We start from the raw sequence: 23,408 nt of genomic DNA on the forward strand, positions 1-23,408 counted from the left end.
AGAAATATGGTACTAAAATCGATAAATATGGTAGTAAAAGATGACTGAAAATTATTAAACTGACCGGAGATGCCACTTTATCTCGGTGCATAACCCCCCTCCCCCCTAACGTATTGTATCTTTTTAAAACCAAATTCCCCGGAGGTTCGCCCATTTAAGTTGTTAGAGCAACAACTTAAAGTTTAATTCAAGTACTTCCTAGTAAGCTTGGACTCAGTTAGCAAGGGTTTGAACTAGAGCTGTCCATCGGACCCGACTTTTTGAATCGGATTGGGCGACAAAATTGGATTCAGATTCAGTCGAATTGAGCAATTTGTTCTTTTTTTTGGTTGGTTTTTCATTGTTTTTTCTCACCTCTACAAGGAATGTAATCCCCAGTACTATCAGTTTGAAAGGTTACAATTCGTCTATTTATTACCTCTAAATCTTTTTACGATATTTGGTCCACCAACGAATTTGAGTTGGCAGACCGAACTAGTCCTTGAATGTAGGGGTTGATCTGGAATGCTATCTAAAAATTGGTCCAAGTCTGACTTGAAAGATGCAACCGGATCAAAAAGGCCTGGAGTACCTGTTCTTGATGAAGCCAAAGCCTGGCTCAGGTATCCGTTGTGGCGGGCTTGAGCTGGTCTTTTGTCTTAAAATGGGCACCTGACGCAAAACGTCAGACGCCCAAATATTGCCAACTCGAACAGTGAACCGCCTGGGCTGTGTGGTGGCCTAGAAAGTTTGTCCAAAGTCTGGGATGTGCAACTATTTGCCTTGTTGCACCTGGCACCATTGTGTTGCCACAACCATGTTTCTCCATAGGTGGTCCGAGCCCAGGTAAATAATGACTTGCAATAAATGTCGGTATTATGCCTCTCACCCTCATCCAAGAACACGAGGCTGCGCTTTTGTTCATCACAGCCGATGACTGTATAAACATGCAAGTTGGCATAGTGGCGCTCCTTTCCACCATTTTTCGACGAAATCATCATCTCGAGATCCTAGGGACTTACCGAGTGATCGCAAGGTAGACAATTTCGATGGATGTTATTCCGTTGCTCCTTATTTTGAGCTCTATCTAATTTATTAGGAAACAGAAAAGACTGAAAACTTTCAAACACCTTCTCCAAACACTCTTCTTGCCAGGTGAAATGGTTTTATTTTCCAAAAAGAGCTTGGGGAAAATCGACAGATATCTACACAAGTGTTGCATTTTAAACGCGCAGGCCTATATGAGACAATGTGCCAAACCTATCTGAGATCAATTACGTGTGCCAGGTGTGGCCCATGACAATTTTGCTTACGATAAATAGCATACAATAATAGCAATTAAAAGATTGTATTCATGTTTATCTTGATACCATTTGTCTTAAGTTACCTTTTTGGCGACCTTTTTTTGCTTTTTCCCCCTTGTCTACCGAAGACATTGTTGGCTGGGTTGTTGGCAATTATCAGAGTCAAAAGTTAACCTTGATTGATGCACAACTTCAGAGGTTTTTATTAGTTGTAGAACCATGCAGTATCCAACAAATTAAGGAGGTTGAGGGATTTTCATAGTGATGGAAAGCCAATTTAATTATACCCAAATAGCAATATTAGAATGCCCATACTAATGGACTGAAAACAAAGGAATATTAATCTAGCAATCAAATTGTCAGTATTTCACTCGGACGAATATTTAGCGTTTAGTATGTGATGAGCGAATAAAAAATGAATTAAGCCTTTAAGATTGATTGAAACTGACATTGCCTAAAACTAAACCAAGATCAAGCTTGGATTGAAATGGCAAGCCTGTTAAGAATGTTACTGATAATATTGATAAGTTCTTTTTCAATGAAAAAAGACTTGGATGCCATATTTGGGATACAACCTAGTCCACCATAATTCAAAGTAGTGTTTTGAAGTTTATTCCCTGATAAAATATTGGTGAAAAAGAAATTTACCTTGAAGTTCAATATAACCACCTTTGGCCTTGACCACGGTCTTTAATCTCTTAGCAGCACAGGTAGTGCAGACAGATACCTCATCTGGCGTGATTGAAGCCCTTGCCTCAATCGAATTCCTCTTGAGTACGTTCACCGATGGCCAGAATTTGTGGCCTGCCTTTCTCTCCAGAATGAACTTTATCTGGCGAGGAAGGCTGCCAAAGCTCTTTGGGCCAGAACTCCGGCAAAAAACTGTCGTTTCAAAAGTCTTAAACCTGTTTTACAATCTGGGAAGGGGCGCCATCTGGGGTATTCTCCTTAGACATAGGGCACCACCCTCTCTGACAAGAGGTGCAGGTAGATGGCCGGACTGGTCGATTTTCACACCCAGCCCAAATCATTACGAAGAATTCTGCAGTTTTGAGTGGAAGGGTTGGGCCAAGGAGTTCTCTAGACATGGAGGTGGACAGTGCCCAAAGGGCAGACAACGAAAGGGCAATGTGCACTAGCTATTCAGTAGGTAAAAAAACGTGTGAGTTTTGTTAAAACCTTGGTATTCAGATCAATAACGTTTATCACTAATGTTATTTTCATCATTCTAGTTGCTTTTGGCAGGTATACACGCTTTCAGCCATTAATATATAATCTAAGAAGTGTCGTGATATATAGTTTGCATTGGCTGAAAAACAAAGAGTCCTTTTGAACAATGAGATAAAAGTGTCCGGTGAGAAGTTTTTTGTTACAAAGCTCTTGCACAAAACTATGTTGACAGAAATATATCTGATACATTTAAAAAGGTGTTACTCGTGGGCTTTTTCAAATGCATTTCATAATCAAAAGACTAAACAACACGAAGTTCACACCCATCATTCATATGAATTCATTATGTATCAAGGGTAAACTGATAATTTTTTTGGTTTTCTTCATTTCTTCCACATTTTTGAAGAAAATTATGATTGATGTGGTTATAGGCCAAGTCCCACGCAGGCCAACAACTTTGCAGTTTAGGCTCTAAATATGGAATGGGGGCCCAAGGCCTAATTACAAACATTTCACTTAAGTTAATAGAAAATACGAGTATGGGTCCACTAGTTGGGGTCTCAAGTGGGAAACAGGTTGCTGATGGCCGTCTGGGGATAGAGCTGAAATTCCCACTGGCTTTTTACAAAATTTGTAGAAACTCTTAATGCTATCTCCAGGTGTCATGAATGCCGTGGACAATGTGGGGACTAATGGCCAATGAAATGATTCATCTTGGTCAATGATCTGAAAGCAAACAAACTTGGCTTGTCAGTCACGTAGAAGAGCAAGGGACAACACTTTTGAAGGAAATATGCAATTGACATTCTATTACACAGATTCATAGGCAGGCAAGCTGAGAAACATACACTCACAAATACTCGCTGCATGCCCAATCATATGTCAATAATCTCAACTTGTTCAAGCTGGTCAACCTCTTTCTCAGTTTTAATGAATCCACATCAAGTTCCCTAGGTTACTTGCATTCACAAGTCTTGATGACAGGGCTTTGGTCTTTGCATGGCCAAGTTCTGGGAAATAAGGATGGGCGGTCTCTGGGCTGCAAAAAGTAAGGCTGCCTGGGTCACAGTTGGGGAAACTTTGTCACTAATGAAGGATCATTCATGCCTTTCTCTTCAGTTTTGAGTCCTTTCTGGATCTTGAGATACGATGTTTTCAAACGTAGAACAANACTTTGTCACTAATGAAGGATCATTCATGCCTTTCTCTTCAGTTTTGAGTCCTTTCTGGATCTTGAGATACGATGTTTTCAAACGTAGAACAAACGATCAGAGGATATTGGATTTGATATCTTCAATGGCTCTAATCCAGTGTGAGGGGGACGGGTCAGGTTGGCCAACTTCTTGAAATGGTTTGGCAAAATGGTAGTGAGGGTCATTGAGTAGTAGTCACACGCAATGATTTATAACGGATTTCACTTCAGATTTCATGGGACCAGAGCACAGTCGCTTCAAATTTAGCCCTTTCGATGTCCATGGTAGAGCCGTCCTTGGTTGGGCATAAGATTCTAACAATAATTGATTATCGTTGCCAGAGGGAAAAAAGCGAAATAAAACCTTCCTAGCGGTATTCAACCAACCCCTAAATGTGCAAAACTGATTTTTCCGGGTTTTTGTAACTCCTATATATACATTTTTGACATGAATTACAATGAAAGTCTTCGAATTGTGGACTTTTTCGTAGATGAGGAACGCTTGACGAAGAGCAAAGCAGATAGATTGAAAGTGATGCTCTTATTTGGCGTTATCACAGGCTTTATTAAACGCTTCATCTTAAAGTCTTCCAATGGATAGATTAAGATCTCTGAAAGGTACAACTAATCTCCCATTTTCCCGTCAAATATGACTTCACGATCTATTTGGCTTGTCAGAGAAGGGGAGCTTTATGTACCTTAAGCAGGATATACATTTCAATCCCAAGCCATGTCTATCCCATTTGAATCCCTGTTGACAACTGAACTTGTCATCTGTTACAAGAGCTGATCAAAACAAAAACCTCATGGACACAAACTTGCGTGTTAAAGCATCTTCAATGTGACCATGCGGATATGTTCGTTCAGTGTCGACCGACTACCATATTTTACGTAGTGAAATTGTATAGTTCTTATTTGGGTCTTAGAGTATGGTCATTGGTCAAATTAGTGAATACTACACCAACTGTGATTGACTCAAAATCAATTAACATGTTATTGGTATGATTTCAACAATCCTCCAATTGAAACGACTTCAATTGCCAATTGCAATTTCTTGCCTTGACGCTGTTAATTGCAACGTTGAAATTCGTCGAAGTACAAGATTCCTTTCCAAAAAAAACCTGGAATCACCATCGAAAATCACTTCCTACCTATCTCCCAAATAATCTGTCACTCCTTGGTGTGGTGTTCTTCAAGGAAAAACTAACGATTTTCTCCGAGAGAACGCACGGTTTTCACTCCAACCACTTTTGAGGCTAATGGGAAATTGCGACATAGTAACAGAGCAGATGCACAGCACATCATGAACCTTGCCTGATGTGCGTACGTATTATGATACTCTACATACACTCCAGTAAACTTTCGGGTCATTTAAGAGAGAGGCTCGTCTACGTATTCGTATGTAGGTGCGTACGTACATAGATATCCTGGGCTAGATTTCATCCCAGAACAAAAGAAATTGGAAGTGCAGAGCTCCAATCCTGCGATTTCTCTTTTATGGCGGTTGACGCAGTTTCATTTAAGGGCCAAACCATTACCCATGGATCCTCCTTCAGGCTTTTTTGACGGAAAAATATATTGGACGGTTGTATCTTGCGTGGAAGCTGCTTGCCCTTCATTTTGTCTGTGACAATCATCACAAAAAAGGACAATTCGGATTCAAAAACGACCACAAATTCCGCCATTTTCCATCTAGACAGACGGCTTAAGGAAAGATTTTTACCCACGAAATAGATGACCAATTGTCTTTTTCAAAATGCGGTCTTAAATGTAAAGGAAAGTTCTTATTGGAAAATAATGAAATACTTCTTTTTACAATGTGATGCTCAGCTGGATGGATGACTTTGGGTCTCTTTGCTCCTGATCAAAATGGTGTTCACCACAAAGGATATTGAGGGCTTAATGTGATAATGGTCGCCGCTTCTCCTTCTATTTCTTTCTTATTATCCGTTTGCTAAAAGTTCGTAAAGATATAATGACATTACATACGTGTACAAGAATGTTCGTCAATTACGCTTTCTTGTTTGCTGGATTTGACCTGATATCGGTCCATTTGACCTGACAAGGATCATTGTTTATTGAGCAGTTTTGAGCAAACGGTCACTGGGGTATTTCAAGATGTTTTATGTTAGCCTCTTGTTTACTTTTTGTATATATTATAGTGTAACATCTCGAAGGCAGATAAATGGGTTTGGAATATCATATTAATATCGATATTAATATTTTTTTTAATAGGTTGATATTTAAGAACCATGATCTGAGTCATTTAGAAAAACGATAATCTTTTTGTCAGAAAGAGGTGGATAAAGCTTTTCCAATGTGTGGATGAATATATCGGACGTTTAAGTCCAGAGACAGTAGCACGATGCTAACTCTGCACAAGTTGATTTCCCAGCCACATCTGGAATATGCTTCACCCATTTGGGCTCCAATTAGTTCAGCAAGTTTGCAAAAGCTCGAGCAGGTCCAAAGATGTTTCACTGGGATCATCACAGGAATGAGAGAGCTCTCGTATTGGGAGAGGTTAGAAAGGTTGGGATTGTACAGTACTCAGAGAAGGTACGAAAGGTATCCGATACTGCACGGTTTCAAGATTCAAAACCAGTAACTGAACATAGGTTAAATGTAAAAATCCGAAGGGACTATAACCTGCCCATGTAGCCTGTTTCTTCGAATGTTCTGTATCCTTTTTATGCACTTTCGCGGAATTCAGTTTTTTTCTTCCTTTGTTTGGAGGGCAATTTTGACTACAGTATTTTGGCCCCGTGGAGACTTGGGGACCTGGGTTAACAAATTTTGTCCATCAGTGGATTAGATTATTGCTTGGTTGTCTTCGTTGCCTAATAAACATTTCAGCAACCCCGAATGCCTGACATTTCACGGGTTTTCTTCAAGGGACTACTTTACCTTGTGCAGTGTCTACCCCTTTCTAAATGTCGTCGCAGATACTCCAACATGTAAAACAAGTGGCTTTAGAGTCATTTTTTCCGATTATTTGCCCAGCAGCTATTTCAAAGGGCAAATTAAAAAGATTGTGTATTGTGAACTTGCTTCTATTGGCAGAAATCACAAAGCAGAAATAGAGACCATTTGTCTTCACAGGTGTAAAAAAAGGCTTGTCTTGGTTATGTTGGTGACTGCAGACATCATTTAAAGATACCTTTTGTCAGTTTGGAGAAGGTCTGATTTTACATTGTCCTGGTACCTACAAACTCTTTTGGGTTACCCTCCGTATATATTTTTATAGAGCCTTTCACGTGCCTGAATACTTCTGTTACTATTTTTGGCATATTCAACTATTTTTCTATCTTAAGTCACTGATTTTTAATCAGCAATTAATGATTAATGAAACGCCGGCTTGAAGATTGATTTTGTAGTAGATAATGCCGTTGTTTCGTGATTAAACTTGTCAGTTGCACGAGAAGCGTTCAAATTGGAAAATCCTACCTGATTGAAACCGCGAGAATGATCAGGATTATAAAAGACTCTATTTTCACTTCAAAGTAGATAGCACTTTCGGTGGCAAGAAAATGCCCTTTTCTCCTTGGAAAATCTGATATTTTTTCTCTAGCTTTGAGAGATTTCGCCCATCACGAAATCCGTTTGAACCGAATCTTTAAAATTAGAACGAGCGCCATCTTAGTAGTACAAAAAAAAAGTTACGCCTGTGAAAAATTTCCGAACCAAAATAGAGTTTAACATTATATTTTCTTCTATGTCTCTTTAGTCTCGACTGAATACAATTTAGCGGGAGATGGTAACTTTGAGTCAGGTGTCACTATTCAGCCTTAATAAATCCATAACTAGACAAGCTGTGGTTATTCTTGATGTTTGTTTGATGTGCAATTCGATAGTAACTAGCGTTGAGGTCCGAAGCTTCTTTGTTGTTGTTCTAAATTGGATGACGTTTAATGGCTTCCGGCGTACTTCTTGCCCACCACGTGTCGCACTCCCCACTTGGCATTACCATGATAATCGGTTTTCACGAAAGTGTAGACGGGTCCAACCTTTCCTGGTTTGTAGTGGCCATGCTTATAACTGGATGCTCCGATGTCCAAATCCCGATCGATGGCGGGATCGGGTTGATATTTAGGGGCCGCTCCTTGAGAACCTTCATAGCTAAGCGGGGCTCCGTATTCTTGAGGAGCGAAATTGGGAGATGGGGCTTGCCTCCTCACTCGGATATTTTGATCATATTCTGCAATCAAAGACCACAGGAATGAGATAAATCTACTCACTTGGTTCTCACTTGGTTAACCTTTCGTTTTACCTCCATCGTCCAAGATGAACATTTGCGATGCTCGGGCACCGACCAACCCAACGACAAAGACAACGGCGGCGATGATCTAGGGGGAAAACGGTCAAATAGTCGGTTAATACTTGGAGGACTGAGCCAAAAGCACTATGTCGACTTTTTTTACCACTTTGGGGTTCATGGTTGAAGGCTTCTATGAAAGTGTGTTCACTTGTGAGATGCAATGGTACAACTGAACTTTCGCTGGCAAGAACGAGGCTTTTTGTTTTGTTTCATCAGTACGTCTTGCGTGATGGCGACGCACGATTTGCGTATACTGCTCGATCCGGTAGAGAGCGTAGGAGCGCATCTCACACTGACACCGCCTGATTTAGATCGGGGCATGACTTGGCCGATGGTGGGAGCAACTGGGTTTCTTTTTTGGCCCCAGGATGGTAGGGCTCCAAAGGTTGTAGAAGAGAGCGAGCCCACCACCATTACCATCACCACCACTCCCTTTCCTAATCACCATTTCTAGCCATAAAATGCTTGAGCAAGAACTCAACCGCACAAAGAACCATCAAACAGGGTGGAGCAAAAGAGAAATCCAACCAACGGGATCGTCTCTGGTGCAATTTGGCACTTCAGATTGCTTTCATATACAACCATTAGAATCAAGGCCATGAATGATATTATTCACTACGCCAAAAACTTTAGGGAAGCTTTCAAATTTTGACCACTTAACAAGTCAAGTATGAGACACCAAAACTTTTAGATCAAAGCCAACATTAAAAAGAAACCAACATTCCAAATAAAATGATGGGTTGGGTTCACCTTTCAAAACATTGATGTGGAAGCAAATCAAAATCATGCATGCTCTGTTTGTCATAATTTGCCCTGTTAGTGCATCATCAAGACATGAAATATTCAGAATTCGATTTACAATCAATATTTGGATGTTCTTAGTCGGAAAACTTAAATGTAGGGTTACTCATCCAAGTTACTTACTTGCGTATTCATTCTGAATATTGATAGTTTCATTAGGTTCACTTGATGGAACTTGACAGCACTTGGAGCAAACTGAACAGTAAAGTAGCCCAAGAATGAATGAACAGAGGTGGACTTCAGTTTTCTGACAAGCCTGGATTCTCAAGGGCATGAAGGTGTTTTCAAAACGCACGTTAAGCCTCTACGGTCACTGCAATTTTCCGTCTCTTCCGTCTAGAGACATTGCACTTATGTAATATTTCCAGGTACATATCTTGGGATTTGCTCGACCTTTCGCAATTGAATTAATATAAAATCTATTATATAAAAAGCCATAATCCTAACAGAAGCTCCCACTCAAAAACAAAACACCCATGTAACTGTCCTAAAAATGACGATTATGAAATCATTTTGAATCAAAAAAAGTTTGATATCATATTTTCTTCTATGTTGTTCATCTGGACGGAATACAATTTACAGGGATATGGTAACTTCTTGTCAGGTGTCACTATTCAGCCTTAATTGATCCATAACTAGACAAGCTGTGGTCATTCCTGTGTTTTTTTTGGTGTTTATAGTAACTAGGGTTGAGGTCCGAAGCTTCCTTGTTGTTGTTCTCAATTGGAAAATGTTTTGTGGCTTCCAACCATAGACCAAAGAAGAGAAGGGTGACTGCCCGATCAGCAATACCGACCTACAATTGCCGGGTCTTCAAAGAACGCAGTCAGTGACAAACTCACTCAAATTTCGGCCACGCTGGCCAATGAAACTGCATGAGTCACTGGACACCAAACTTTATGTTTCAGCTGATGAAGACAAGTGCTCGCATTTTTCCCCGCGCTATGCAAGGCCTAGACATTATGTGGTCTATGCTTCCAACTTACTTATTGCTCACCACGTGTCGCAATCCCCGATTACGTTTGACATAATAATTAGTGGTTAGAGGCACTTTGTCGATTTTTTACCACTTTGGAATTTTTACGGGAAGGCTTCTATGAAGGTGCGTTCACTTATGCGATGCAATAGTTCAACTTAACTCTCGAGTAAAAAGACCGAGGGTAACTATTTCGTTTCATCATTGCGTCTTGCTTGATGGTGGCGCGAAATTCGTGCAATTTTGTTCTTGGGACATAGAAGCGGAAAAGAATGATGACGTCATCACAAGTTTTTGGGAGCGTGTTTAAACTTTTGGGGCTTCATAGTTGTTGGTTAAGGGACTGAATTACAGTTCCAGGTCGTTAATCCTTAAAAGGATTGGTTCATCTAACAACTTGACGTCAGTACTTCTATTGAGAATGTTGAATCAACGTTGAAAGATTGGGATCAAATCTGCTTGTTATGATCCTTTTATTAAGCAAGTTTTCCTATTGTGACCGTTCATGTTAAAGTAGACTTTGTACATATAAAGCAATAATTTCGATCCCATACTTTTTGGTCACCCCGTCAAAAAAATACCCTCACTGAATTTGAAACCAATGATGACCTGACGCAAGTCGAAACGTCGAGAGTGAAGAAATGACTTTGCATTTGCGGCAGATAATACGGTTTGTGTAAAAGCCCTCGAAGACTTATTTTTATGATCAAGGGAAGGTAAAAACCTTTGGAAAAAATCATCCCAAACTGAGGTCAAAATGCTGTAACAAAATGAAACGATTTGCAACAAGTGTTTTGAAAAGGGACTGTATTTGCGGAGTGAACTTAGAAACAGGAAAGTGATACTGGGCTTGAAAATATTTCAGAATTTGAATGTTGATTGAAGCCGTGACTTTGAAGGGACTAAATAAGTTTCACGTCAATCTTAATTTGAAGAATAATTATGCATAAGCAAAAGGGGATAAGCACGGTGGTTGTATCAACCTTTGATAATGTTGTAAAATTGAACAAATATTCAAATGAATAGTTTCAACCTCAATTTGAAAAAGATATGACAGCCTTAGTCAGAATTCAGATTCAGATTTTTGTTCCTTCGATCAATCGAAAAATCAGTAAAAAATAGGAAGAGACGTATTTTGCAACAACTGTTCGTTCATTCAATGACGGTCCCACTTTAAGTAAAACGAAGGGACACCTTTTAAATTACCGTCAGACTTTGCTTTGTCAGTTGTTTGGCGACAGTCTCTTGCAAACTTATGACAAGCTGGGGAGAGCAGTCTGAGGTATGATAAATATAAATCTTCTAAAATCTTCACTTCGTTTCACTTTTTTCTAGGGGGTTCGAAGGTAATTTGCTTAATCAAAATGATTAAAAATCAGTCATAGGGTAAAAACTGCTCAATAAATGTACACATTTTGGGTTTAGAATATTCCAATTGTGTTCTTTGTGGTTATGTCATTATCCCTTCTTAATGCTGATGGTATACTAGTACAAGGACACTAAAGCTCTTTAGAGTCCCTGACTAGTAGTGCACTGATTTCTCGTATGAATGGTCAAGACTGCAGTACTCTGGTGGAAATCTTAGATCAAATCTACTCTTGAGTTGATAAGATTATTACGGCTTTGCATGGTTAAGATGCCTCGCAACAACATTTGGATCGTAGCCAAATATAAACAGCATATTGATGAGCAAGTTTCGTTCATGAATTTGATTTGATTTGATTTGAATGTATTTATAAGTACAAGTACTTTTAAGGTGAGGTCATCTTTGGTACATGGTACACATTTCAGGCTTGGATTAGTGACTAGTGCATGAAAATGGAAACAACATATCACAGGGGATAACTGGGCAGCGACTGATTGATGGCGGACTTGAAAGAGCTAATTTTTTGGACAGTTCGAGATTCAACGGGGAGAGCATGATATAGTCTGACAGCATTAGTAAAAAAATGATTGCCCCGCGCAGGAGGCCGAAGGTCACGTCGGACTGTACTTCGAGTGGCTATGGGGGGACCAACCACAGGCAGAAAAGACTTATCTGTTCCTTTTGTTCGATAATTGAGAATCTTCCAAACTTCCACCAAAGAGCTCTAAATTGCTATTTGGTTCAATGAATGGAAGCTATTGTCGGAGAAGAGTTGCTCGATTCTAATATGGTCGTTTCTTGTTTTTCCTGATAAGAAGCACATTACATCATTAAGAGCAATCTGGAGTCGATTTTGTGAGATGTTGAGTGGGTCATCTTCAGTGAAACGCACATGTAGATAGATTGCCGAGCAGTAGCGGATTTTCCCATAGACCAGACCATGGACCACGTCCTTCGTGGAGCTTCTCGAAATTTCGTTATGTAGAATTTTTAGAATACCCAATGTACGATACACTTCCTTCGTGAGATAAGCAATATGTTTGTCGAAAGTGAGATTGGACTGGAACGTCAATCCGAGGATTTTGAGAGCTTCTTGCTCTTCCACCTGTGCTCCACCGAGTTCTACGCACATTGGACCGGTTTGACTTTTCCTCTTTCGCATCACCAAAAGACCTGTCTTTCCAAGGTTAGATTTCATTCGATTGATTGCTATGTAGTCCAAAACGAGCTTGCTATAAGCCTCTTTCCTTGATTTTAGTTGAATTTCGTCCTGAGCTTTCATACAGAGAGTCAAATCATCGCAATAGGATGAGAGGGCCAAGTCCTCCGACAGAGGGAGGTGTTGCGGGAAATCCGAAGTGTAGAGAATGAAAAGAGTAGTTGAGATCATAGCTCCTTGGGGTACACCATATCTTAATTCGAAGGTCTCGGAGATCTCGGAGCCTACCCTGACACGGTAATGACGGTCCTTGAAGAACGAGTGAAGCCACTTGATCGAATTCTCTCCGAAGTTTAGAGCACACCAAATTCTAAGCAATCAAAAGCCGCACTTAAATCAATTTTTTTGTGATTTCCTCATCGGACTTTCAATTATTTTGGAGGGCTATCCCTAAATCAGAGTTCGGAAGTGATACTTTTCACACGTGTGCTTGTATTGGTTGTTACCGTTTATCAGACGTTTAGGTCCAGAGGTAGCACATCCTAATTCTGTACCAGTTAATTGGTGAGCTAAATCTTAAATATTGCCCGCCTATTTGAACTCCAATTAGATCAGTAGGTTTGCGAAAGGTCGGACAAGTCCACGGCAGGAATGAGAGCTCTGATGTTGCGATCGACTAGAAAATTATGGGACTCGACTGAATTCAAAGACGATCTGATACTGTACGTTTTCAAAAGCATTCATGAGTTTTGTCCCCACCCGGGTTTTAGGGTCAATTCTAGTGACTAGAGGCTTAAAATACATTTTGGGAGCACCTTCAAGCCCTCGTGAATCCAGGCTAGTTAAAACAATGAAGTCAACTTCTGTTCTTTTTCGGGCTCCTTCATTGTACAGTTTACTACCCTCAAATGTTAATTGGTAATACATTGGCGTTATTCCTCTAGCACCTATCCACTCAGCCTTGCGCAAGATTTTTTTGCCTAAATCCAAAATTAAGTTTAAATTCAAAAGCTAGCGAGACTTTCCAACTTAAATTTTGGGGTGTTTCAGAACAGACCTCCGCAACGAAACATAAAAACTTGCGAGGCTCACCCCTACAACCCAAACACAAATAAAACCAAAAGCAATGGCTGTCTAATACACATTTCCCCTTGGTAATACGTTTGAATCAAAAAAATGTCTCCTTGTACGGGACATTCCAATGGTAAATGTAAATGAATAACACGCTGGCCTTAAAATTGATCGTCCTTGACACCGTCCTATTAGGCTTACTTTTAAATCGGGAAAATGGGAGAAGATTTATTCATTCTTTGGGATTAAATGCAAGCATCAATTGAATTTTCAGTCAAGGTACGCTAGAATATCGGATCGAATTTGCAAGTGCAACAAGCAATGTCATTATCATGGCTGGACCTCGAAGAAGTTATTAGGTAAAAAAATTCTCGAACATTTTTGGCCTTTTTGGTGGGAAAAAGAAATTGAGCCAGATATCCATTTTTTCACTATTTAGCCATTTTTCACATTTTAGGACATTTTTGCCTTTGAATTGTAATTTGGGTCCTTATCTACTTCCTTCTTAACTTGTTCCTTGTTTGGGACCTTGGTAGTTACTGTGAAGCATGATTATATGAAGGATTAAATGCTCAGCCAGAACCTCTTACCATTTTATTGTTTGGGTTTTCACTGGCTTTATTTTTCTAACCGCGTGCACGGCAAAGAATGCAATCCCCGGTAAAATTGAAATGAAAGAATATGATTTGTCTGTTTGTTGCCATTAAAATTTTTTGCAATATTTGGTCTACCAACGAATTGAATATCAAATTCAACTCCCTTTTTTTAGTTTAACGCCAGCAAGTGACTTGTCATGGCCATTCCCTTTGATAGACGTTAGTCTGACCATTTGATGTAGGTATTCTGCCATCATTTTAAAATGAGGCCACCGCATCTGTTTCTTGCTAAGCCTTCGTAAAGAAACTTTATTATTTTTTGGTTGTCTTTGCCTTTTACTTATTTTAGATTGTTGTAAAACACTCATTATCAAAGGGTTTTTTTTGGTTTGGTTTGGTTTTTCACGGGATTTTCTAACCACTGCAGGGAATGTAATTCCCAGTGCTATTAAAATGAAAGGTTACAATTCGTCTATTTATTACCTTTCAAACTTTATATACTATTTGGTCTACCAACAAGCTAGTCCTTGAATATAGGGTTGATCAGGAATGCTATCTTAAAATTTGTCCAAGCCTGACGGGAAAGATGCAACCGGATCAACAAGGCCCATGTATTCCCTTCGAATATTAGAGGGACGCAAATTAAACAATGAAAGAGCCCGAGAAAGAAGAGAAGAGGACTTCATTGTTAATTTTAATGGATGGATGAAATATATATACAGGCAGCGATTGTTAATATATCTGAAACTTAGTTTATACTTTCATTTGAAACGAAAAAAATGATGATTTTCACTACTTTCTCCCCAAGATTCCCCAAGATTGACACAAATTTATCAAAAAAATCCCAAATTGCAGAAACATATTTTTTTTTTGCCCTGAAGTAGCTGAAATTGCATAATGAACTGCGCAAAAATGTCAAATATTGCTGATAAATTTCAAAACTTGCAGGAAATGCTGGTATATGCAAGTTTTTTTTGCAAAATTTGCACAGCTTACTTGATGCAAGTTTTGACCGGCCTTACCTATTATAAAGATGGTAGTAGTACTGCTTCTGATAAATGAAGCGTAAAGCTATCTGATTTCCACGTTAAATTTCTACTACGAGTACATTGCAACTTCAATTTCAAGTCAGGTTTTCCCCAGGGCTCCATCTTGGGGCCCCTCCTTTTTATAATATTCGTTGACCCGCTTCAAAAGTTTAGTATTACTGCTAGACTCTCTTTATATGTTGACGATACAAAGTTAGTTTCTGGTAGCCTTGCATAACCTAGAAAGAATCTACTCATGGGTTACTGAGAGTAATATGGACCTGAACGGAATGAACTTGCGCTCAATGACCTTCGGGTCAACTCTTTTGAATACTCCACTCGTAGATAATGGAGGTAAAGATATTGAGCAGGTCTCATCTATGAAAGATTTAGATGTAGTCCTCCAAAATAATGGAAAGTTCGATGAGCATATCCAATTGAAGGTGGGTACGCCCTTTCAAATGTGTGGTTGGATATATCGCACGTTTAAGTCCAGAGATAATATCACGATGCTAACTCTGTACAAGTCGATTGTCCAGCCGCATCTTGAATATACTTCACTCATTTGGGCTCCAATGAGTTCAGCAGGTTTGCAAAAGGTCGAACAAGTCCAAAGATGTTTCACTAGGAGCATCACAGGATTGAGAGAGCACTTGTATTGGGAGTGACTAAAAAAGTTGGGACTGCACAGTGTTCAGAGAAGGTAAGAAAGGTGACCGTAGAGGCTTAATGTGCGTTTTGAGAGCACCTTCAAGTCCTCAAGAATCCAGGCTAGTACGAACAATGAAGTCCACTTCCCTTCATACTCGGGTATATAAGTGTTGACCCATTGCCAGGATTTAAATCAGACTTGGACAAGTTTTTACTAAAATTCCTGATCAACCCCATATTCAAGGGTTAGCCAAATCTGCCAACTCTAATTCGGTGGTTAATCTAATAATCTATGAAAATAAAGCGAGGTAAAATCGATAAGTTTTTTGGTCCTGAATTGCTGGGAATTCCATTCCCAGTAGCGGTAAGGAAATCTGCAAAGAATTGAAATAATAAAGAATCCTTCTTTTATGAACTCTATGGGCGATGGGGCCTCTCTTCCAGTTGTGGCAAAATATACAAATGACGGAAGGCTGGGTGCCCAACGAATAAAGCTCCAAAGGATCTAAAGTTAAGGGACATCTCTTTGCTCTTATTCATCAGGGCTGTTGTCTGCAAGGCATTCATCAGGGCTCCCAGAGATCACGTTAGAAAAATGATGCTACAATAACCTACCGTATAGGGGTAGGAAGCAAGCAACTCAGATGCGGTGCCTGCTCAAGTAAGTAAAAATCGAATCTGTGTGTTGGAGTGCAAGGGAGAGCCGTACACGATTGGTTCGAAGAAACAAGAAACTCCCAAAAAAATGGCTAACTTCAGTTCCAAGAACATAACGAGTGGCCATTATTCACTAGCGAACCGGGAAGAGGGCAGCGAGCGCTTGATGAGGCCAATAGAAAGCTCAGCTCTTCGGTCACAATCTCCGTTGAAATTTCTCCCTCCAATATTTTCCAATCGTGCAATAATGGAAATAGATTCTTTGACTCGACCCTGAAGGAACATAACTCCACGAAAGGCGATGTCATCTCAAGGCTTTCGATTGATGAAGGAACATCATTCCTCAATAGTAAGCTTCCCAAGTTCAAAACCATGGTAGATACGGCTCTTGCTAACGAAACCGCTATGTTCGTGTCTAGATTAGAGGAAACCTGATCCATCGCGAGATTTATCCAAACCAATACCTGTTTTAAAGGTCTGTTGTGAACATAACCTTTATTCATGGCATAGCTCCTGTCAAGCAGAAGTATGAACAGTATGGAACTAGAGTTGAGGGATATATTTGCCGATGTCCAAATATTGTATGGATTAGGCAATCCCAAAAACACCTATTCTTGAAATTAGAACGAATTTTCGCATGAATAATGAGCTTGGGGGGCACTGAATCGCAGATACAAAACCTTTTCTCAACCTCTGGAGCCAAGCCCAAAATATCGAACCGTCCACCGATCGGCCAGCCTAGTAGATCAAAAGATGTCACCCATCTGCATTTGCAAGCAATTCCGTAGCTATATTTTTGATGAGGAATAATCATATATTCCTCGTCCAAGCTTTTATATGCATGCACCTCCTTGGCCTAAAGATCTACAGTGCTAAACACTGCGAAAGAAAAACGAAACAGATTCGTATGAGATGAAGATTTAAGAGGATGCCAGACAACCTTTTGCTAATGTTAATGAGACTTTTCTCGAATCAACAACAAATTCCCATCCGAAGTAGTAGAGAACCCATCCTTGGGTTCCCGCGCGAAGTTTGCCATAAATGGAACTTATTCCGAAAGTGCACATCATCTCAGACCGCCTCATTACTTTCGAAGCCCAATGTCAAGGTCAGAGAACGGAACGATTTGCCGAACAAGCAAATGGAATTTTTTATGGTTGCGTTCGCCTTCTGCCAATTTGGCACAAACACAAGAATACATTTGTTCTTTGAGTTCCTCTGGACTCTTCCGTTATCTAAAATTATTGACTCTAATATTTTGCGGCAGCGATGTTCACAATTTCCTTTTTTTCTAGTTATTTTCGTTGTAAAGCAACATGACAGAATGAAATGCAAGGGAGCTCTAAATGAAAGGTTTGCCCTAATACGATTCATTTCAGTATTCATGGTAACAATTAAACACATGAAAAAGACGAAAAGAAATCCAATACCTTGAGGCAGGATAGTCTACTTCAAATCTTGCAATATCTATTGTTTTGCGTCCACTTGCCTGTAAAGTTTGATGTAGATGAGCAAATATTTTATCAATCAATTACTTCCATGTAGTGAAAAATGTTTTTCATTTAACTAACGAAAGAATAGTAATTCTTATTTTAATGATAAGTAGTTTGTGCAACAAAGCACTTCGAGGTTTCAGAGTCTTTTAAATGGCAAGTTCCGTTACCATAAAGTCGGTGCAGATTTAGTTTTTAATTTCAGATATCCGTGTGATCTCTAGATTTCTTTAAACAGCACAATCAAAATTCAAAGTTGCTTCAGAGTTGGAAACCTCGAGGGAACACATTTTACATCATTTTACATCTTTTAACCGAATTTCCAAAAATATCCACGTTTCCAAATCTCAGCTCTGGAATTCGCGAACAGTTTAACCTATAAATCATGTTTCTTTGTCCATCATTACCTGCTCTTCCATTCAGACATTCAGAGCAGATGTACAGCTCCAGCCCAGACGTTTCTAATTTTATCTACCTTGTTTTGGGGATGAGTAATCTTACACCCACTAATCCAGCTCATTGAACCTTTAGTCCTACACAAAAGCTCGCTGAATGGTAACGAATCTAGTCGGGCCATCATCTCTTTGGCTCACTCCACCCTCAAACCTAAAAAAAGGTTCAAAGTCAATGCCAAGGCTTATTCGCTTCTATTCTTCCATACCTTGACGACCTTGCAGCTGACCTTCTGAACCCCTTGCCTCCTTTGGGTAATAAAGTCCTGATTGACAACCCTGAGTGAGATACACCTTTGGGAGGCTTCCATGTTCCTCCATTTTTGTCGGTGTCAACAACCTCTGTCTACTCTTCGTTCGTCGTCAGATTCGTCGCATTCGGCCCCACGACTTTTTTCGTGTTCGTGCTTGAATCCAGTCAAGTTGAGCCTGAAAGATTCAAGGCATAGTAGGCCCTTTTCACGCACGTTCTTCATCCGTCTAGTCAATTATCATTCCTTCCGTCAGGAGGAGAACCGGAGAAGCTTAGACCGAGGAGAACAACGTCGACGACGACGACGACGACCAAGACGAAGACGAGGGTTCCTTTTTCCCCGTCTATCAGTGTGACTCCCGCATCCTCTCCCCTTGTTTCTGAAAAAGTGTCAAGAACAGGTAATTTCTACAATGACATTCATATGCCTTCTAAGATTGTGTGTTCTAGGTCAAACATGTCTGACGCTAAGATTTAGGGCAGCGTTTTGTCGAAGGGCCCCAAGTTACTTTGTCTGATAGAAGATTGACTGCAGCACGACAGTACATCAGAAATAATACAAATCATCAAATGATTGTCTTTATCTCCAACGATTCATTGGCATCCGAATGGCTACCCTTTTAAACGGGCGAGAGATTCCGTGCCGGATGATTTGGGCCAAATATCGTGGGCTGGTTCTTTTCTCGCCCTTTCGTTAGAGTGACAAGCGAACTCCATATGAAAAAAACCTTCAAGCTCGTTCGTCTCGTTCTCGACAGTAACTGGCGGATGGATGGATGGAAGAATGGCTAGTTAGATGGTTGGTTGGCAGGATGACTGTCCTCCTCCTCTCTGGACTGTTCATGAGCCCTGGCAACCAACATGGTTGTCGCTCCAATTGACCAAAAAGAAATACAACTAAAATCCATGCCAGCCTAGGCATGACATTTTGAAAGAGAATCGTTTCCACCAAGGCCCGTTTCCGAGAGACGGAGACAGAAAGAGAGAGAGAGGGGAGTCAATACATGATTTTAGATATCATCCATCTTACCGAGAGCTCCCACACCACATCTCCTCTTATTTCTTAGTTTCGGCTTTGGCCCCGCTCTCACCACCGCCCTCTCGATCGAGTTATCCGCTCTTTTGGTCCAGTCCATGGCCTCCCAACTCCCAATGCTCTGGTTCCTTTCCGCGGAGTCTCGTTCAAGGAGTGCGAGCGAGTCTGGGTGGTGGGGCTCATTGTCAGACACGAGTCCCAACCCGGAGGGTAGGGAGCGAGACCCTGCCAGTAGTTGCCCTTGTGTTGAGCATGATGACTAAGGCCGGCCAAAATTTGCATATAAATATGCGCTTTATTGACAGCAAATTTGCATCAAAAATCACCTGAATTTACACAAAAATTCAAAAATAAACTTGGCAAAACAAAGGCACCGCTTCTCTCTTGAGCTCTTGAGGGCTGTAAAGGTTAACTTTACCTGCCACATCAAGGGATAGTTAATGAGAAGTAAGCCTCTGTCATAATTACTCTCAGTACAAATATTTGAACCTACTACACCTGAGGAGAAGAGGCTAGCTACGATACCATATAGGTAGCATCTGCTCTCAAGCTCTAATTTGCCAATCCTGGTTTGATCGCAAGCTAGTTAAGTCAACCTTTTTTTGCAGTAATATTATCTCTAATATATAATAAAACAAAATCTTAAAAACAAAATTGTTGTGCAATAGTTTCACTGTGACATTATCAAAATGCTGTTGCAGAACTCAGGTATTTTTTTACCATTTGCATCATACAAAGGTACCCGAGTTCTGCAACAGCATTTTGATAATGTTACAGTGAAAATATTACAAAACATTTTTGTTAAGATTACACTGTTTTCAAGTTTCTTGAAAATGATAGCAGGCTAATTCTTTCCACATAAATGATCCATCTCCTAGCCATTTACTGATGCCCCATGGAAACACAATGATGTGTCAGACTTTTAAATGAGAAGAATGGTGCACAAGCAAATTGCGTCCCAACCTTTACTATAGTGTATCTGCTAGACCTGACATGACAAGAGAGACAGAGCTATTCAAAATGCGTGGATGAAATATATTTATGCAGGCGGTTTTTAATATATCTGAAATCTATTTCGTACTTTCATGAGAAACAAATCTTTTCCCCAAAACTGGCACAAATTTATCCTTAAAAAAATCCCAAATTGCAGAAACATTAATACTTTTGCACTGAAATGGCTAATATTACAGAATAAATTGCAGAAAAATGTCCAAACATCACTGATGAAATATCAAAATTTGCAGGAAATTCTGTGATATCCCGGTTTTGTGCACAATTTGTACAATTAGCTAGATGTAAGTTTTGGCCAGCCCTAACGATGACGATGTTGTACTCTAGCTCGTCGTTAGCCACCTCGCTACCCGCCCGCCGTCTGTCTCGCCCGTAGCTTCCACGTCTGGCCCATAGATGGTGCAAGGATCAATGTTGACAAAAAGTGGCACTGCTGTTCCACCCGCGAGCGGCCGGGAGACGCCTTGATCACTCACGGATCCGTCCTGAAAGAGAGGGAGACACAGAACGAGAGAGAGAGGGAGAAAAAAGCAGACTCAGACGAACAGAGGCGGAAGAATTTCCCGCAAGTCATAGAACTCATACTTACTTGGCCAAGATTTGAGATTCAGTCCCAGTGAGGCTTGAATTAAAGGCTTGGAACCTGTGCCAGTGAATCCGGGGAAGGGATCCGTTGCACTCGTCGGACCTGGAAGCGTGCGTGATTGCGAGTGAGCCTTGAGGTTAATCCCCGCACCCCCTCCGATCGTCCCATCATGTCGACACCGGTGGTGGTTTTAGACCGTGGCAATAATACGACTTGCACCATCAACCTCCACGGCTGTACCATCGTCTCGTGGCGGGTGAACAATCAGGAACAGCTGTTTGTCTCCAAGCGATCCGTTTTCGATGGGAAGAAGCCCATTCGCGGGGGTATTCCCTTTGTGTTTCCCATCTTTGGCGGGCCCATGGGGCCTGGACCCATGCCGCAACACGGATTCGCACGCATTGCCAGATGGTCCCTGGAAAAGGGACCGGATCGACTCCACACAGGGGATGTGGAGGCCATCTTCTCGCTCACCGAGTCAGACATGACGAGATCCATGTGGAACTGCTCGTTCAAGGTCTCCTACAGATTGATCTTGCGGGAGAAGGAGCTTCACATGAACGTGGTGGTGTTCAATCCAAGTAAAGAGGTTCCCTTCAGCTTCAATCTGCTTTTCCATACGTACTTTAAATGCCCAGATGTCAGAAGGTGTCAGGTAAATACCCAACTTTTCAGGCGTTACATAACTGTAAATTTAGATTGAGTGACAATGTTGACCTCTGGCCAAATCAAATTCAATGAGACAGTGGAAATACATATCCGGTTGAAATTCAAGCATTGAAGGACAAAGATGAGTCCCCGGGAATAAACCGGAACTGCGACCGTTCCTATCTGTGCACGCAACCTCTGGTTTTATGTTCGAGGGCTTCGAGGTCTTTGTTCTTCCTTCCTTGTCTAGCGGCCAAGGAATAATTGGGGTATTCTGATGATTTCTAGGTCACAGGCCTGGCTGGATGCACTTTTATCGACAAGACTCGAGAGCCTCCAAACACATACCAAGAATGTAGGGATGTGGTCACTATAAACGAATGGACGGATCGTATCTACACCCACACTCCGCCCGAGCACATCATTACCAACGTGGTCTCCGGGCGGAAAATGCGCATCCAGAAATACAACTTCCCGGATACAGTCATTTGGAACCCATGGGACAAGGCCAAGGACATCCCAGATTTTGGTGACGATGAATATCCCAACATGATTTGTGTTGAGAGTGGAACTGTGTCCAATCCCGCCACCGTGATGCCGGGGGGTTGCTTTGAAGCCAGCCAAGTTTTGCAGGTGATGTAGGGTCCTTGCTGTGGGAGTCAGTAATGTTTCGCTCGGGTGGTAGCTGAAAGTTAAGCCCTTGCCCTGCTCTTTTTGATTCAACTGCTTCAAAATGTCCACTTTTGGACCCGAACTAGAGGAAGGAGTTAATGTTAGTTGATGTTCCTAGAACATTTCCTTTCGGACGGGTTGACTTTGTCAGTCATCCGGAACCGGTGAGCCTCGTTAATAATCACTAAACAAAGAAATAAAACAACCTATCCTTTCGAGACACAGTCCTGGGCATTCGGAAGTGCCATTTTCCTATTACACACATTGAACGAACAACTAGTTGAATAACATCCTAGCTCATGCTGCCACTTTTTTCTTCTCCACATCCTTCAACCAACCGCATGTACATAGAAAAAACAAAAACGAAAACGTTCCTCCCTTGCAAAAGTAATCAAAAAATACCCAACAACCCATAAACTCAAGCATTACCCTTCCCCTTCTATTCAATCTGCTACAGTAACTCTACTATTTCGATTCTTAAGGTACGTACGTAAGTTTTGATTAAGCGAATACCTCATCCATGTCAGATACAGCTATTCAAAGCCAAGGTTTCTGTGTTTTTGCCCCGACCATTCTTCTTGGAAAAAATCTTAACACTTCTTCCCTCCCCACTTCCATGAAATGGAATGTTGTGCACCCCTCCCCCCTCCAATTATTTCTTTTGCTTCTTCACATTGCCCATCCAGAAAAAGAGACTTTCTGTTACTGAGGATTTTCCGGCCTTTTTTCTGACCTTACTTGTACGTGCATAACGGTTGTATGAACATAACTGCGATTGATAGAATTCAAGTCATCTAATGATTTACCACGCAAAATCAAATAATAATGATAATAATCAACGACTTTACGATATGAGTAGCTTTGCCACCTCCTTATGACATATTAAACCATCTCTTACTGTAATACCACTCGAAAAAATTATTATAGAATGATCGCCATTCTAAAACACAATTATTGTTCAATGAATGAAATAAAGAAATAAAGTATGG

The 23,408-nt window shown here is 40.7% G+C and overlaps 2 protein-coding genes across 2 annotated transcripts; one reads left to right on the plus strand and one right to left on the minus strand.

The window, feature by feature from the left end:
* Window positions 1-7,320: 7,320 nt before the first annotated feature.
* Window positions 7,321-8,372, minus strand: LOC131880595 (uncharacterized). Its single transcript, XM_059227261.1, has 3 exons — window positions 8,067-8,372; window positions 7,916-7,991; window positions 7,321-7,843 (listed from the first exon to the last, which is right to left on the minus strand). The coding sequence occupies exons 1-3, from the start codon at window positions 8,079-8,081 to the stop codon at window positions 7,554-7,556; spliced, it is 381 nt and encodes a 126-aa protein (XP_059083244.1). The 5' UTR covers window positions 8,082-8,372; the 3' UTR covers window positions 7,321-7,553.
* Window positions 8,373-20,931: 12,559 nt separating this feature from the next.
* LOC131880591 (uncharacterized) lies at window positions 20,932-23,407 on the plus strand. Its single transcript, XM_059227258.1, has 2 exons — window positions 20,932-21,754; window positions 22,036-23,407. The coding sequence occupies exons 1-2, from the start codon at window positions 21,269-21,271 to the stop codon at window positions 22,387-22,389; spliced, it is 840 nt and encodes a 279-aa protein (XP_059083241.1). The 5' UTR covers window positions 20,932-21,268; the 3' UTR covers window positions 22,390-23,407.
* The last annotated feature ends 1 nt before the right edge of the window (window position 23,408 follows it).

This window comes from Tigriopus californicus, chromosome 5 (assembly GCF_007210705.1).
Source record: "Tigriopus californicus strain San Diego chromosome 5, Tcal_SD_v2.1, whole genome shotgun sequence".
Lineage (NCBI taxonomy): Eukaryota > Metazoa > Arthropoda > Copepoda > Harpacticoida > Harpacticidae > Tigriopus > Tigriopus californicus.